The sequence below is a fragment of the Leucopleurus acutus genome (assembly GCF_964270905.1).
Source record: "Leucopleurus acutus genome assembly, chromosome: 4".
NCBI lineage: Eukaryota > Metazoa > Chordata > Mammalia > Artiodactyla > Delphinidae > Leucopleurus > Leucopleurus acutus.
In genome coordinates, this window is record NC_139146.1 from 52,736,931 (window position 1) to 52,750,306 (window position 13,376).

The window sequence follows — 13,376 nt, forward strand, 5'->3', positions numbered from 1 at the left end:
CGGGTTTAGTTGCTTTGCGGCACGTGGGATCTTTCTGGACCGTGTCCCCTGCATTGGCAGGCGGATTCTCAACCACTGCGCCACCAGGGAAGCCCCTTGAACATCATCTTTAATTGAATATTTTCAACATGTAAAAGTATGGGGCTCTGATTATAAAAATGCTGCAATAAAAAACCTGATCCAGAGAATGCCTTAGGAAAAGTTGCAGTACCATCGTTAACAATGTACCGATAAATACCTCTTTCTAGAGGTTGTGTGACTGAGGAATTAGATTCCTCAGAGACATAGCTAGGCTTTATATGGTCTGCACTACTTCATGCCCTCCTATACCTCCACTTACGTGCAGTTTTCAACAAAGGCACGTTTTTCAGAGGAGGCTTTCATGTGCTTTCAAGAAGGATGACACTGTCTTAATATCTGAACATTGCATGCTATGCTTCCTAGAATATTAGCCTTATTGGAGATCTTTGCTTGGAAAACACTCTCCCTCCAAGACCAAGTTTCAATGGGATGAATGTTCTAATGAGAAATCCTGGTTTTTAGGATACTTTAAAAACAGGCATAGTCTATGTAGGTCTAGCCAACTAACAAGAAACACTGGTTAGTATTTATCCCACTTCCTCAAGGCTGTCAGATGTCCCAGAGGTTTGGGACATCTAAAATCTGTTAGGTAAACTAATCAGCGACATGAATTCAGCCTGGGCATTTACCAGGTATAGTCTAGGAATATGAATAAGATATGTTTTCTGTCCTTAAGAGCTGTATCCTGTTTACCTCAGAAATATGGAAAATACTGTACCAGTAACCTACAAAGCCAGCGTAGAAGAGAGAGCTGGTTGGAGTAACATCTGGTGTTTTATGAATGTAGAATTCATCACACATAGCTTGTTAGAACATTCGTACTATCTGGTTTCTCAGATTTCTTTCCTGTTCTTAATAATTAGAAATGATCACAGCAAGTTTGATACCAAATAGTAGGGGACATATTTGGTTTCTTTATTGGTGAGACTAGGTCATTCAGCAGTGTCTATGTCCAGAGAACTATTATGGGAAATAAAATTGAACCAAACATGGCCCATGTTCTCAATATGCTTATTGTTACTAGGTAGTGGAGAAACAGTGGATTACAGAAATGACAGTGTCATAGGCAAATGTTGACTCTTACGTGGTGAAGTCATAGTTGAGTGTGGTAGACTTACAGTAAGTTTTAAATTTACATCATTCAAAATTCACTTATTTCCCTAAAATCCAAACATCATTAAATTTAAATAAACCTTTAAGACTAGCATTGAATGGAAACATTTTGCTTGAGTTTAATTAGTCTCACAGAATATCTTAGAAACTGTAATTGCTAAAAGTGTAGTGTCTCCCTTTAAACTCAAAAATTAGTGGTGATGTGAGTAGAATGACAAATATTCTGACTAATAAACTGCAGAGCTAAAAATATGTAAATATGAAGAATGTTGACTTTAAAAGATTGGGATTTTTAATAGCTGTGGCTTAAGTAAAGAAAAATCATCTTGGAATATGTCCGGTGTGAATCAAGTAATAAAAACCCAATAATATTGCATAATATTAATAGCACTGTTCTGAGCACTTTTACATATATTGATTCATTTAGTCCTCACAATATCTTGTGAGTAGCTACTGTTAAGGGTGTTCATTGTAGAGCAAAGTATTACAGTCCTACATGCATACGTGCATTCTACAAATAGCCCTGAACCCATGGGCCAGGAACTGTCTAGATGCTGGAGATACATTGGTGAACAAGGTAGACTTTCTTTCCTTTTGGAGCTTACATTTTTTTTTAATTAATTAATTTTATTTTATTATTTATTTTTGGCCACATTGGGTCTTTGTTGCTACGTGTGGGCTTTCTCTAGTTGCGGCGAGCAGGCTTCTCATTGCGGTGGCTTCTCTTGTGGCAGAGCACAGGCTCTAGGCACGTGAGGCACGTGGGCTTCAGTAGTTGTGGCATGCGGGCTCATTAGTTGTGGCTTGTGGGCTCTAGAGCACAGGCTCAGTAGTTGCACGGGCTTAGTTGCTCCGCGGCATGCGGGATCTTCCCGGACCAGGGTTCGAACCTGTGTCCCCTGCATTGGCAGGCAGATTCTTAACCACTGCGCCACCCGGGAAGCCCGGAGCTTACATTTTGGAAGGGATGTCAACGAAAACCAGCTAAAGAAATACCCATATAATGTGTTAAAAGGTTAATGTAAGTGATAAGACATTAAAACAGGATAAAGGGATAGGGAAAAGGGAGTGCTTAGAGTGGTCAGAGAAGTCTTTTTGAAGTGGGGCTATTTGAACAGAGACCAGAATGAAGTTGGAAAAGCAGAAACTGGGTGAGGAGCATTTCAGGCTGACAGAATGAGGGCAAAAAGAACTTAAGACAGGAATGTGTGAGGACTAGCAAGGAAGCCATTGTAGCTAGAGCCAAGTCGGGGTGCGGGGGGGAAGTGCCAGGACATGATTCTGCAAGGTTAGCCATGGGCAACATCTTGTCAAGTCCCTCTCTCTATCTACACTACGGACTTTCTGTTATCTGTGTAAGATAGGAGGCCATTGGAGGGTTTTGTGTGTGTGTGTGTTTTTTTTTTTGGGCTGCATTGGGTCTTCATTGCTGTGCGCCGGCTTTTCTCTAGTTGTAGCGAGTGGGGGCTACTCTTCATTGTGGTGCACGGGCTTCTCGTTGCAGTGGCTTCTCTTGTTGTGGAGCACGGGCTCTAGGTGCGTGGGCTTCAGTAGTTGCGGCATGCAGGCTCAGTAGTTGAGGTACACAGGCCCTAGAGCATGTGGGCTTCAGTAGTTGCAGTGCACGGGCTCAGTAGTTGTGGCTTGTGGGCTGTAGAGCCCCGGCTCAGTAGTTGTGGCACACAGGCTTAGTTGCTTGTGGCATGTGGCATCTTCCTGGGCCAGGGATCAAACCCGTGTCCTCTGCGTTGGCAGGCGGCTTCTTAACCACTGCGCCACCAGGGACATCCCCACTGGAGAGTTTTAAACAGGGAATGATGGCTGGTTTATGTTTGGAAGAATAATTCTGGCTGCTTTGTGGATAAGCGAGCATAGGGACATAGCTGTGGAAACAAAGAGAAAGGTGGTTGGGCTTTTGTCAAAATTCGGGCAAGAAGTTGATGATGGTACCTTAGACTAGGATGGTACTGGAAAGGTGATGAGAGGTGACCGATTTGTTTGAAGGTAGACCTAACAGTTTGTTGACAGCTTGGGTATAAGAGAAAGCAAGGAGTCAAGGATGACTCCACGGTTTTAGGATTGAGTGAACGTGGTGTCATTTATTGAGCTGTGAGTTGAGGGAGGATCACATTTAGGAAGAAATAAAAAATTCTGTTTTTGATTAAGATTGAGATGCCTATTAATAGACATTTTCAGTGTAACTGTTGAATAGGTAGTTAAATATACATGTCGAGTGCCTGAGAAAGGCTATGGCCGGAAATACAAATTTAGGAGTTGCCAACTTCTAAATAGTATAGAAAGTATAGAGTATGGATAGAGAAGAGATTTGGGGACTCGGCTGTGGAGACTAAAGGCCGGTTAGAGCAGGTGTATCCCCGAAGGAAGAATGTGTGGGTCGGATGCCTCTGAGAAAGCTAATAAGATGAGGACAGAGAAGTGCTTATGGGATTCAACTGTCTTGAAGTCCTTAGTGGCCTCACCAAGAGCAATTTTGAGAGAAAAGGCTGGAGAGATTTCAGGAGTTGGGGTGGTGAGGAAGAGGAGTTTTGATGTAAAGGAGAGCAGAGAAACAGGGTGGTGAGAGGGAAGGACAGGGATGTGTAGTCAAGGAAGGGGTTTCTTCTGATTTTCGATGAGAAATAGTTCTAACATGTTTGTATGCTGTTGGGAGTGATTTTCATAGTCCTCAAACACTTAGTGATTACCTTCCATGTGATAAGTAACGTCTAAGGTTTGATAGGATTATCTTTCAGATATCCATATGTGTTTTGTGGAATATTTGGATTATAAGGTCATAGTGTGTGATGGAAAGAGTTCAGGCTGGACAAGCAGCCTGCCTTGGAATCATATTCTGGTCTCTGAGCTCCTAACCAAGTGATTTTGAGGAACTTAACCTGACCTCTGAGCCTGTTTCCTAATCTGCAAAATGATAACCTCTTTTAGGTTAAAATTAAAACAACGTATAAGTATGATACTGGACTTAGGTACTGACTAGCACACCCATAGTGGCCTTTAGAGATAATTTCCCCTTTGATGTTGGAATATTTGTCGTTGTATATTATTGGAAAGGTCAGGATTAACATCAGCTGGAAATTTGCTAGAATGCAGAATATCAGGCCCCGTATGTGATCTGTGGGATCAGAACAGATGTGTGTTTAACAGGAACCCCAGATGATTTGTATGGACATTAAAGTTTGAAAACGACTGATCTAGAAAACAGGTGCCAGTCTGCCCTGTTTTTTTAGGAGTTCAAGGAAAAAGGTAACATCTCTACATTCTTAACATGCTTGCAATCTAAAAGTATTCTTATACCTAGCTTTATTGTGTGTAAATTCTTTTGTGTATGTGACAAATACCTGTGATGTATTATTATATAGCAGATTCTTTCTGTGTACTCTTGACAGTGTACGAAATGAAAACTCCATATGTGATGATCTTTTCTTTTTTAATTGTTGAAATACAGATAATTAGGAAAGTTGATAAGCAGACCGCATTACTGGATGCAGATGATCCTGTGTCACAGCTCCATAAATGTGCATTTTACCTTAAGGATACAGAAAGAATGTACTTGTGCCTTTCTCAAGAAAGAATAATTCAGTTTCAGGTATGTTTTTTAATTACTGGTAAAATCTAAAATGTGCAAACTATTAGGTTAGCAGCATTTAGAAACATGAAACTCTCGCTTAATGTTAATTGTATCCAAATACATGAAGCTGTGTGTTCAGATATTTATCTCAAGTTCAGGGGTCCTTAGCCCACATGTTCCTCGGATATAGCAGTCATCCTACATCAAGGAAGAACTCAAAACTATGAAAATGTTCTAAGAGAAGCAGTTAACATCTAGTTCTGAGGAACAAAGAGCCCCTCAGATTATCCAAAACTAGATGTTGGGTATTCAGTAAATCACCTGAAATTATGTGCAGACAACATTGTATATGATACATGCCTATTTTGGAGGAGCGTTCATAATTCTCATCAGATTTATATTGGGGTCTTCTAAGATAGTAATGATGACACATTTCAAAAGCTAATTTTTAACTATATTTACTCAGAAGGCTTTCATGAGGACATTTATGACATGAACAGATGACTTAATAGAATAGTTATAGTTTCACATGAAACTCATTTCTGAACATCTGGAGACTTTCCAGAGAGATGCACACACAGCCAGTCTCCTCAACCCAGCACTGATGGTCTGGCCTAGGTGTTTCGAGATAGGGGTAGGGGATTGTCAGTCAATATCTCGGTTCCTTCCAGCTGAAAGTACGTAAGTTTCTAGCTGTTCTCTGAGCAGGAGGGGGCTCCCATTCTCTCTCTCTCAGGGATCCCTAAAGAGTTTTAAACAGCTATTTACATCACAGATACTGATCTTTTATTAAAGAAATTATACAGGTACTGGTATACTCTTACTTAAATGGTATTCTGAAGGTATTATTAGTTTTTAGTATGTCACCGAAATATTTTGTATTAAAATAAAACCTGCCATATGTGAGGTTTCCATGCTAGTATTCTGTTTGTTTAGGGATTGGCGAAGCATCGTGCTTGGGAAGTTTATAAATTTGTACTAAATTCTCTTCATGTTAATGCCAGTCTATGAGTGTTACTTTGTTAAAGTGTCTTATACTGCAGTGTATATAAAACTCAATTTCTAACCAATTTTTTCATAAGGCCACTCCATGCCCAAAAGAACCAAATAAAGAGATGATAAATGATGGCGCTTCCTGGACAATCATTAGTACGGATAAGGCAGAGTATACATTTTACGAGGGGATGGGCCCTGTCCTTGCCCCAGTCACACCGGTGCCTGTTGTAGAAAGTCTTCAGGTGAGACCACTTACAAGTTGACTTTTAGCTCTTTGCAACTGATCTCAGCTATGACATGGCATAATTTTATTTCACAATAAATTTGATTTTTCTCCAAATCTTGTGATTTGGAGGTTTTTTTTTTTGGAGGTTTTGTTACACATCATTTGTTGATTTTTTAAAAAAAGAAAATGAGAGGAACATAATTTTATGCAAGAAAATTTAAATGTAAATCAGTTTGTATATTAGCTTGCGATATTTTTAGTTCACTTTGTCTTTATAATCATGTCATTTAAAAGAAGCATTTTATTTATCCATTTTTTTGCACATGATAGTCGAATGAGAAACTGTACTTTAATGAAAAATGAAAAGTTTTCTCAACATTGTTCTGATTTTCTGTGAATTGCAGTTGAATGGCGGTGGGGACGTAGCAATGCTTGAACTTACAGGACAGAATTTCACTCCAAATTTACGAGTGTGGTTTGGGGATGTAGAAGCTGAAACTATGTACAGGTACTTAATATAATTTTTTACATCATCTAGAGTTTTTGATGGGGGTGTGGGTACATGAGACTCTTTCCTGATATTGGTTGTCCTGTATTTAAGCAACCTTGTTTTAAGTTTCAGTTCTAAAATTTTCTGTGCTTTTAAGTGATTTCTGTTTCCTCCTCAGATGTGGAGAGAGTATGCTCTGTGTTGTCCCAGACATTTCTGCATTCCGAGAAGGTTGGAGATGGGTCCGGCAGCCAGTCCAGGTTCCAGTAACTTTGGTCCGTAATGATGGAATCATTTATTCCACCAGCCTTACCTTTACCTACACCCCAGAACCGGGGCCACGGCCACATTGCAGTGCGGCGGGAGCAATCCTTCGAGCCAACTCTAGCCAAGTGCCCCCTAATGAGTCAAACACAAACAGCGAGGGGAGTTACACAAATGTCAGCACAAATTCAACCAATGTCACGTCATCTACAGCAACAGTTGTGTCCTAACTACCGTCTTTTTGCTAGGACTTACACTGACTTGAGTGCGGCAAAATGTTGACAAAAAAAGAAAGAAAAAAATGAACAATCTTTTGTGGTTTCTTGGGAAAACTTTTCGTACCCGGTGATACTATTCAAAAACCCCATTACCTGCAAGTGCTGATTTGAAGTGCAGAAGCCACAGTAAAACAAACAAAAAAACATCAAAATGTGCAAACTTTTGGAAATTGATTTTTTTCAGCTGTTATTTTTGTTCGGTTGGTTTTTGTTTGGTTTTGTTTAAATGGGCAAGAAATAGAGATGTGGCTGGAGTAAAAGGTAATCAAACTAGAAGACGAAAATCTAACATAGTTTTTATGGACCAAGGAACTTGTATAAGCTTTAGTAAAAGGTACATTTTCACCATACCTTTTTTATATCGCAGTATATATAGTACACCTTTGTTACCAAATAGGTTGTTCTCCTCCCCACCCCCTTTGAGCTTTTGCTCTTAAGTACATTCAGGTTCCAAGCCTGACCATGCTTGTTTAATCTAATTACCATACTCCTCCAGGTCTTTTTGGTCTAAGGCTGGAACTGTTCTTTTTATTTTATTATTTTCTTTAAAAGCTGAAGTCTTATGACTTTTCATGAGTGGAAGGTGTTTTGATTTCAGCAAGTCAAATCTTGTAAAGGCCTGCATATTTCTTTTAAGATTATTTGAAGTCTGTGCAAAAGCTTTAAAAAAAATGCCTCTGCCTTGCCTGCAATACATGCAACGTACGTTGACTTAGTCTCTATTCTCAGACACCGTTGATAGTTATTTCTGTGTTCCTTTTTTTAAAAAAATGTATTTATAGTTGTAATCCAAGAGGTTCTAACATTTACCTGGAATTAAATGTGGCCATTTAGCCATTAATGAGTTAATGGCGTGGAACATGTTGGTTTTTACAGTGTTCCCTTCCCTTTTCCTGTGCAGAAATGTATCTATGCGGTCCAGGATTTGTTCAGGTTTTCCCTCCTCCTAATCTTGTACATAACTTGTATTATGTGTAAGTTAAACATTTTATTTTGAAGCTAGAATATTCCCAGTGATTTCATTCAGCAGGGTGTTTTTCTGCCTTGTTGGCATATGACAAAAAAATATCATCAGAAGTATTTGCTACCAGTTGGTAGATGGTGCCCTTATTGTATAATGAGGAAAATCTCAGCAAAAGCATGTTTTTACTTACTTTCTTTTGTGGGGGGTAGCCTAGGCCAAAATATCATTGTAACCTTGAAACAAGATGCTTTTACTAGATGACCAACTAAAATAGCTGGAAGACAGTACTTTAGGAACAGATAGCTGTAAGATTATAAAAATGCAAATGTACTTTATCTTTCCATTTCTCTCCCTGCCTTTTTTTGTTTTCTCTTCCCCAGTACTGAGCATCTTCACAAATGTCTCCTACTCGGAAAGCATTTCTTCTCCATTCAGTTAAGATTTGGCTGCATTCAGGGTTGTGTGCTGGCTGTGTGTGCTGGGCTCACCGGTTTCACGTTGGTTTTGTTCCTGCACTTTGGGCACGCCTATGTTCGGTGTCTTAGAAATTGCAGCAGCCTCATTGGGCTACGTTTTCTACAGGAACTATGTGTGTGATGTTACAGGACATGGTCTAGTAATACAGTCATCTTTCTTTGAGTAAAAACTACCTCTAGATTGTGGTAAGCTTTTACTGTCCCATAAAACAGGAGCCACAAGTACCTTAAGAATGCAAAACTAACTTCCTGCAGTTTCCATACAGAAATTGTCTTTCTGGTGTCCTGGGCTATTTTGAAAAGTTTCCGTCAGTAGACTTTTTAAAACATCATTGTTAGTAGCTTCCCCCCACTCCCCTCCACCCCCAGCTTTGATATCTTCATTACTCATTCTTCTGCTCAGACTCTGCCATTGTAAATACAATTCCTAACATCTTTACATCACTTTTTCCTCAGTTTTCAAGGGGGAAGTCATTTGTAAAACATGTTAGTGGTTAAATAAAAGTTATTGTGGTCTTCTCTTTACTGCAAGCCTTTTTAATTACTCACAGGCTGCATTATACTATATATAGCCTTTCTCTCTTTAAGTCTGCTCCCGTCACTAGCTTCTCTTGTAAGCTAATCCTGCCTCACACTTTAAATCTGTTTCAGTGACCAAGGGCAGAATTCATTGTGGCCTTATCTTTCTTTGTTTTAACTGTTTACTGGCTTTTTCTTGCAAACTTGCTTGTTTATGAGTAGTATTTATTCTTCTCTCTGTTGAGTCTGGAAGTAGTCTTTACACAGTGCTTTTTGTTCAGAGCGCCGAAATGTTTTCAGTGCTGCCTTACTTTGAATGGGCCACAAGTTTCCTCCACTTCCCAGGTTTGGTATTTAGTTACCAGTATATTAAATTAACTGATAACAGATGAGATGCTTTTGAAGAACAAACTATTCCTACCCAGCATTGCAACTCAAAATAATTGTTTCAAGTTTATGGCTTTATTAAAATTAACTTTTGCTTTTTTACTGTTTAGCTATATCTAATTTTGGCTCTTTGTTTATTTTAATAAGATAATTGAAATATTAGACTGTAAACCCTTTTCCTCTTTTTTTTTGAAAAGTCCAAGAATATGCTTATACAGGCATTCTCCCCCCCACTATTTTATGACATTCTACATACCACAAACTAAAGACTGAAATGATTTGTCTGTTGTGGCTTATTGTTTACTAGTAGTTCTTTTATCAGCTGATTAAAATTTTTTTGTGAATTATTTTCAGTGTTTAATTTTCAGGAGCCTTGTCCTCTGGTTATGGTAGAACACGGCCCCTCCTCCAATGGTGGCATTGTTAGAGATGCTGGTCATTTTCCCTTATAAAGACTCTCAGAATGGTAACCACTTCAGTTAAAGTATAGTACATTCAAGCTTTTTTTTTTTAATTCTGTATTAGAAGTGTAGCCTATGCTCTTATGATTCTATGCAGTTTCTGAAAATATGCATACAAGCTGAGTCTGTTATCCAGTATGTTTTTATTCTGTTGAATTTGATCACGTAGATTGGGATGGCAAGCTAAAGGCTTTAAATATAAAATGCCCTTTTTATTTTAAATGATTTCAGAGTTGAACACTAGTATAAAATTTACCCTGCTGCTGACTTTTCTTAAACTGTGGCAACTAAAGGCATCCTCATATATATATTAATTAGTGAAATATTTGTCACTCGTACTGCACAGACTTATTTGCAGTTGTAACTGGTTAGTTTTTTGTTTTGGGGGGGTTTTTTGTTTTTGTTTTTTTTAATGAAACGAGTACCATCTGTGCCCTCAATTTCCAACACAGGTTTTAAGAACTAAACTAACTAGTCATGTTTAATCAGATAATCCATGCAGGGGGTGGGGGGGGTGTTCCTTTTTGAAACAAAATGTTATTCAATTATTAACCAAGTTACTTATTTTTGATTTCAAAAGCAGCTGTGTTTCTGATGAGTACTGAACAAATGTGTGTAATTTTCTGTGCCAGACTTTCGACTTTGTTTTCAAGCACTGTAATGTGGGATGATGGTTAGAAACAATAATATATTAGGGTTTCTATTTAACCCTTTCAGGACTGAACTGTATTTCCTTTTATTAATTTTTCCATGTGTTGTGATAAATGTTTGCCAGCATTCAGTACTGTGTTGGTCCAGATGTAGGTTTATATGCTCATTTTTAGCTTATTTCTTGTACCTTGCAGCATGCTCTATGCATTCAGTCCTTAAGGGGTTTATTTTACAAACTGTGCACCTGTAAGGTTTATTAGCAATAAGATAGAAAATTGAGCAAGTTTATACCATAATTTTGTAGAAAAAAGAATCTGCTCAGTTCCATATTTCATCCGTGAGAAACCTGCAATATGGGCAGTTTCAAGAAATAAATAAAAAGGAAATGTAAACCATTGTAAAAGTCTTCTGTTGGATGTGCCTGATGCATGTATTATCGTCTTTGATTTCAGAATACTTCATAGAGATAAAATTAAATTCCATATTACTGTTGGTATATTTACAGTCTTACCTTGCTATCTAATCTACATCACATCAACGTGATGGCTGTGCTGATGTTTTTTTTTTTAATGTTTTAAACTACACAGTGCTTTAAAAAGAGAAAGTTTTTTTTGCGGGGGGTGGTTCGCTCTTCACGGGGAAATGGGCTTCGCCACTCAAGGGTTGTCTCCCAATTCAGGAACTTTTCGAGCTAATCTCAACAAGATTGGAGAGCATTATTTAACAGTAGCTTGCTTTTCCAGTGTAAGGTTGTCATTTGGTTTGGTGTATGAAAGAACATAGAATGTTTTTTCCTTTTTGGTGGGAGCTCCTCGTTGGAGAGAAAGCGTACTTTGTTTAATAGGGAAACAGAAAGTAAAGGGGAGAAGTTGTTACGTATTTTTTCAGTCATAACAAGTTCATTTATCTGATCTCCCCCAAAAGAAAAAAATATAAGCAAAGTTATCAGGATTTTTGCTAAATACATCTAAAAATAGTGATCGTTAAATAATTTAGAAACAATATAGTTGGAATTTGAGTTGTGAGGCTTTAATGGCTAGGATTGGTAATAGCTTCTTTTAAAAAAAACCAATTTATTTATTTTACAGTAGGTCTTTGTTAGTTACCTATTTTAAATATAGCTGTGTGTGCATGTCAGTTCCAAACTCCCAGTCTACGTATAGATTGGGTAATAGCTTCTTGGTTTAGAATTTAGATGGGAATAATATGTTTTCTACCCCTTGTCATAAATAGTATATGATCACTTTCTAAGCAACCTAATGAAAGGTCCATTAAGTATATATATGTGTATAGTTTTTGTCCTTGAACCCGAAGATGGTTGCCAGTTAAAAACATGCAGAGGGCAAGCTGCATCAGGTGCTAGTGGTGAGGGATCACAGAAGCAAGTCCTCTCCTTAAACAAACAAAAATCTAGAAAGATACAGTACAAAAAAACCCTGAAAAACCCTAGTTTAGCGCTAGACAGCAATGAGGATGACAAATTAAGTTGATGTATGTAAAGTACAAATGAGGTGCTTCATCTTGACCTACAGGTTAGACCCTAAAGCTTACGGCTGGTGCCACAGCTCCCATAGGACCTGCAAGACTGGACAGTTATCCACAGTTCTTTGTGTTAAGGATAAGGTTTTTTGTGTGCCTGGCACACAGGTGTTCAATAAATAGTGTAAGGTGTCCTGCACACATATGTAAGAACTCATGACTCATCTTGGTTTAAAGAAAAGGCAAAAAAATAAAAAAATAAATCAAAAAAAAGCAAAAAAAAAAAAAGGCAAAAAAAAAAGAAAAGGCAAGTAAGTATTATCTAATACAGAAAAGGAACAAGGTTTTAACTCTATAACAAAAAACATTCATGATGAACACAGCTAGGTTGTTTTATAATGGAATTTATAGAATGTTTTGCTTTGCGGAAGTAGCACTTTATTTTTTAAATTTTTATTCTTATTGTTTTTTTACATTGGGCCACTTGTTTTACTGGATCTTTGCTGGTGGACCACTTTCTTACACCCGGGGGACTTAGGCCTTTGAGGGACAAGACTGGGCTACAAATGCAGCCTCGTGTCAGTGCCCTTCAGGTGTTTTTACCCATATGCCCGAGCCAAAACCCCCCTCAAGTCTCGACTGCCCAGGGGAGAGCAAAATCCTTTTACTGACACAGTGAAATCTAAAGGTATCTGGAACCAAGCATGCAGTAAGGGCAAGCCTGAGAAGGCCGAAGAGGGATGGTCCTCCCCTTCCTGTGGGATGAAAACAGGCCAGGCGGGTCCAGCACGATGGACGGGGTTGGGGGCTCGGCCAGGTGGTTCGTGGTCAGGGGCTGGCGCCACACCAGCCGCAGCATCCTGCATCCTCCAGCCCGGCTTTGGGGGTCCCAGTCCCAAGGCTCCAGATCATGTGGAACAGCCACTGCGTCAACTCAACCAGCCCCGCATGAGGACGCGCGTCAGGCTCGTGGCCGTGAGGCGCGTCTCCAGCTGGATGAGGGTCTGGTTGTGCGCCTCGACGTGGGCCAGGTGCGGGGCCAGGTGCGAGTCCAGGTGGCCAAAGAGGGGCTCCTCCTGGTCCTCTTCTATGTAAAATTCTAAAGGAAAGGTAAAGTTTTCAGGCACCATCCACCACGGCTTGATCTCCGTGTCCTACCGCTCCCAGCCAATTCTGAATAGGGCCAAGTCCAGGAACTTATCCCAACAGGACCTAGAGCAATCTTGGAAGTAGCACTTTAAAATGTGGAATTCTGTGACAAGTTTTTTAAAAGGTAAGTATGAGGTTTAGGTGTGTATCAGGTTCTTTCTGGCATGATTGATTGTAGTCCCTGCTTTTCACCTCCTTGTATTCTACTACCCTGCGCATTGAGTACAGTCAACATGCAGGTCCATCATTTCTGGCA

General features: G+C 39.2%; 1 protein-coding gene across 2 annotated transcripts in view; it reads left to right on the forward strand.

Moving 5' to 3' along the window:
* LOC309961460 (recombining binding protein suppressor of hairless) overlaps window positions 1-8,767 on the forward strand; it is a 112,063-nt gene extending 103,296 nt beyond the window's left edge. For both annotated transcript variants that reach the window (XM_082838741.1, XM_082838742.1), the window contains exons 8-11: window positions 4,658-4,798; window positions 5,863-6,018; window positions 6,407-6,510; window positions 6,671-8,767. In XM_082838741.1, coding sequence (XP_082694867.1) covers window positions 4,658-4,798; window positions 5,863-6,018; window positions 6,407-6,510; window positions 6,671-6,986 — 717 coding nt within the window. In that variant the 3' untranslated portion in view covers window positions 6,987-8,767. The remainder of the gene's footprint in view (window positions 1-4,657; window positions 4,799-5,862; window positions 6,019-6,406; window positions 6,511-6,670) is intronic.
* The last annotated feature ends 4,609 nt before the right edge of the window (window positions 8,768-13,376 follow it).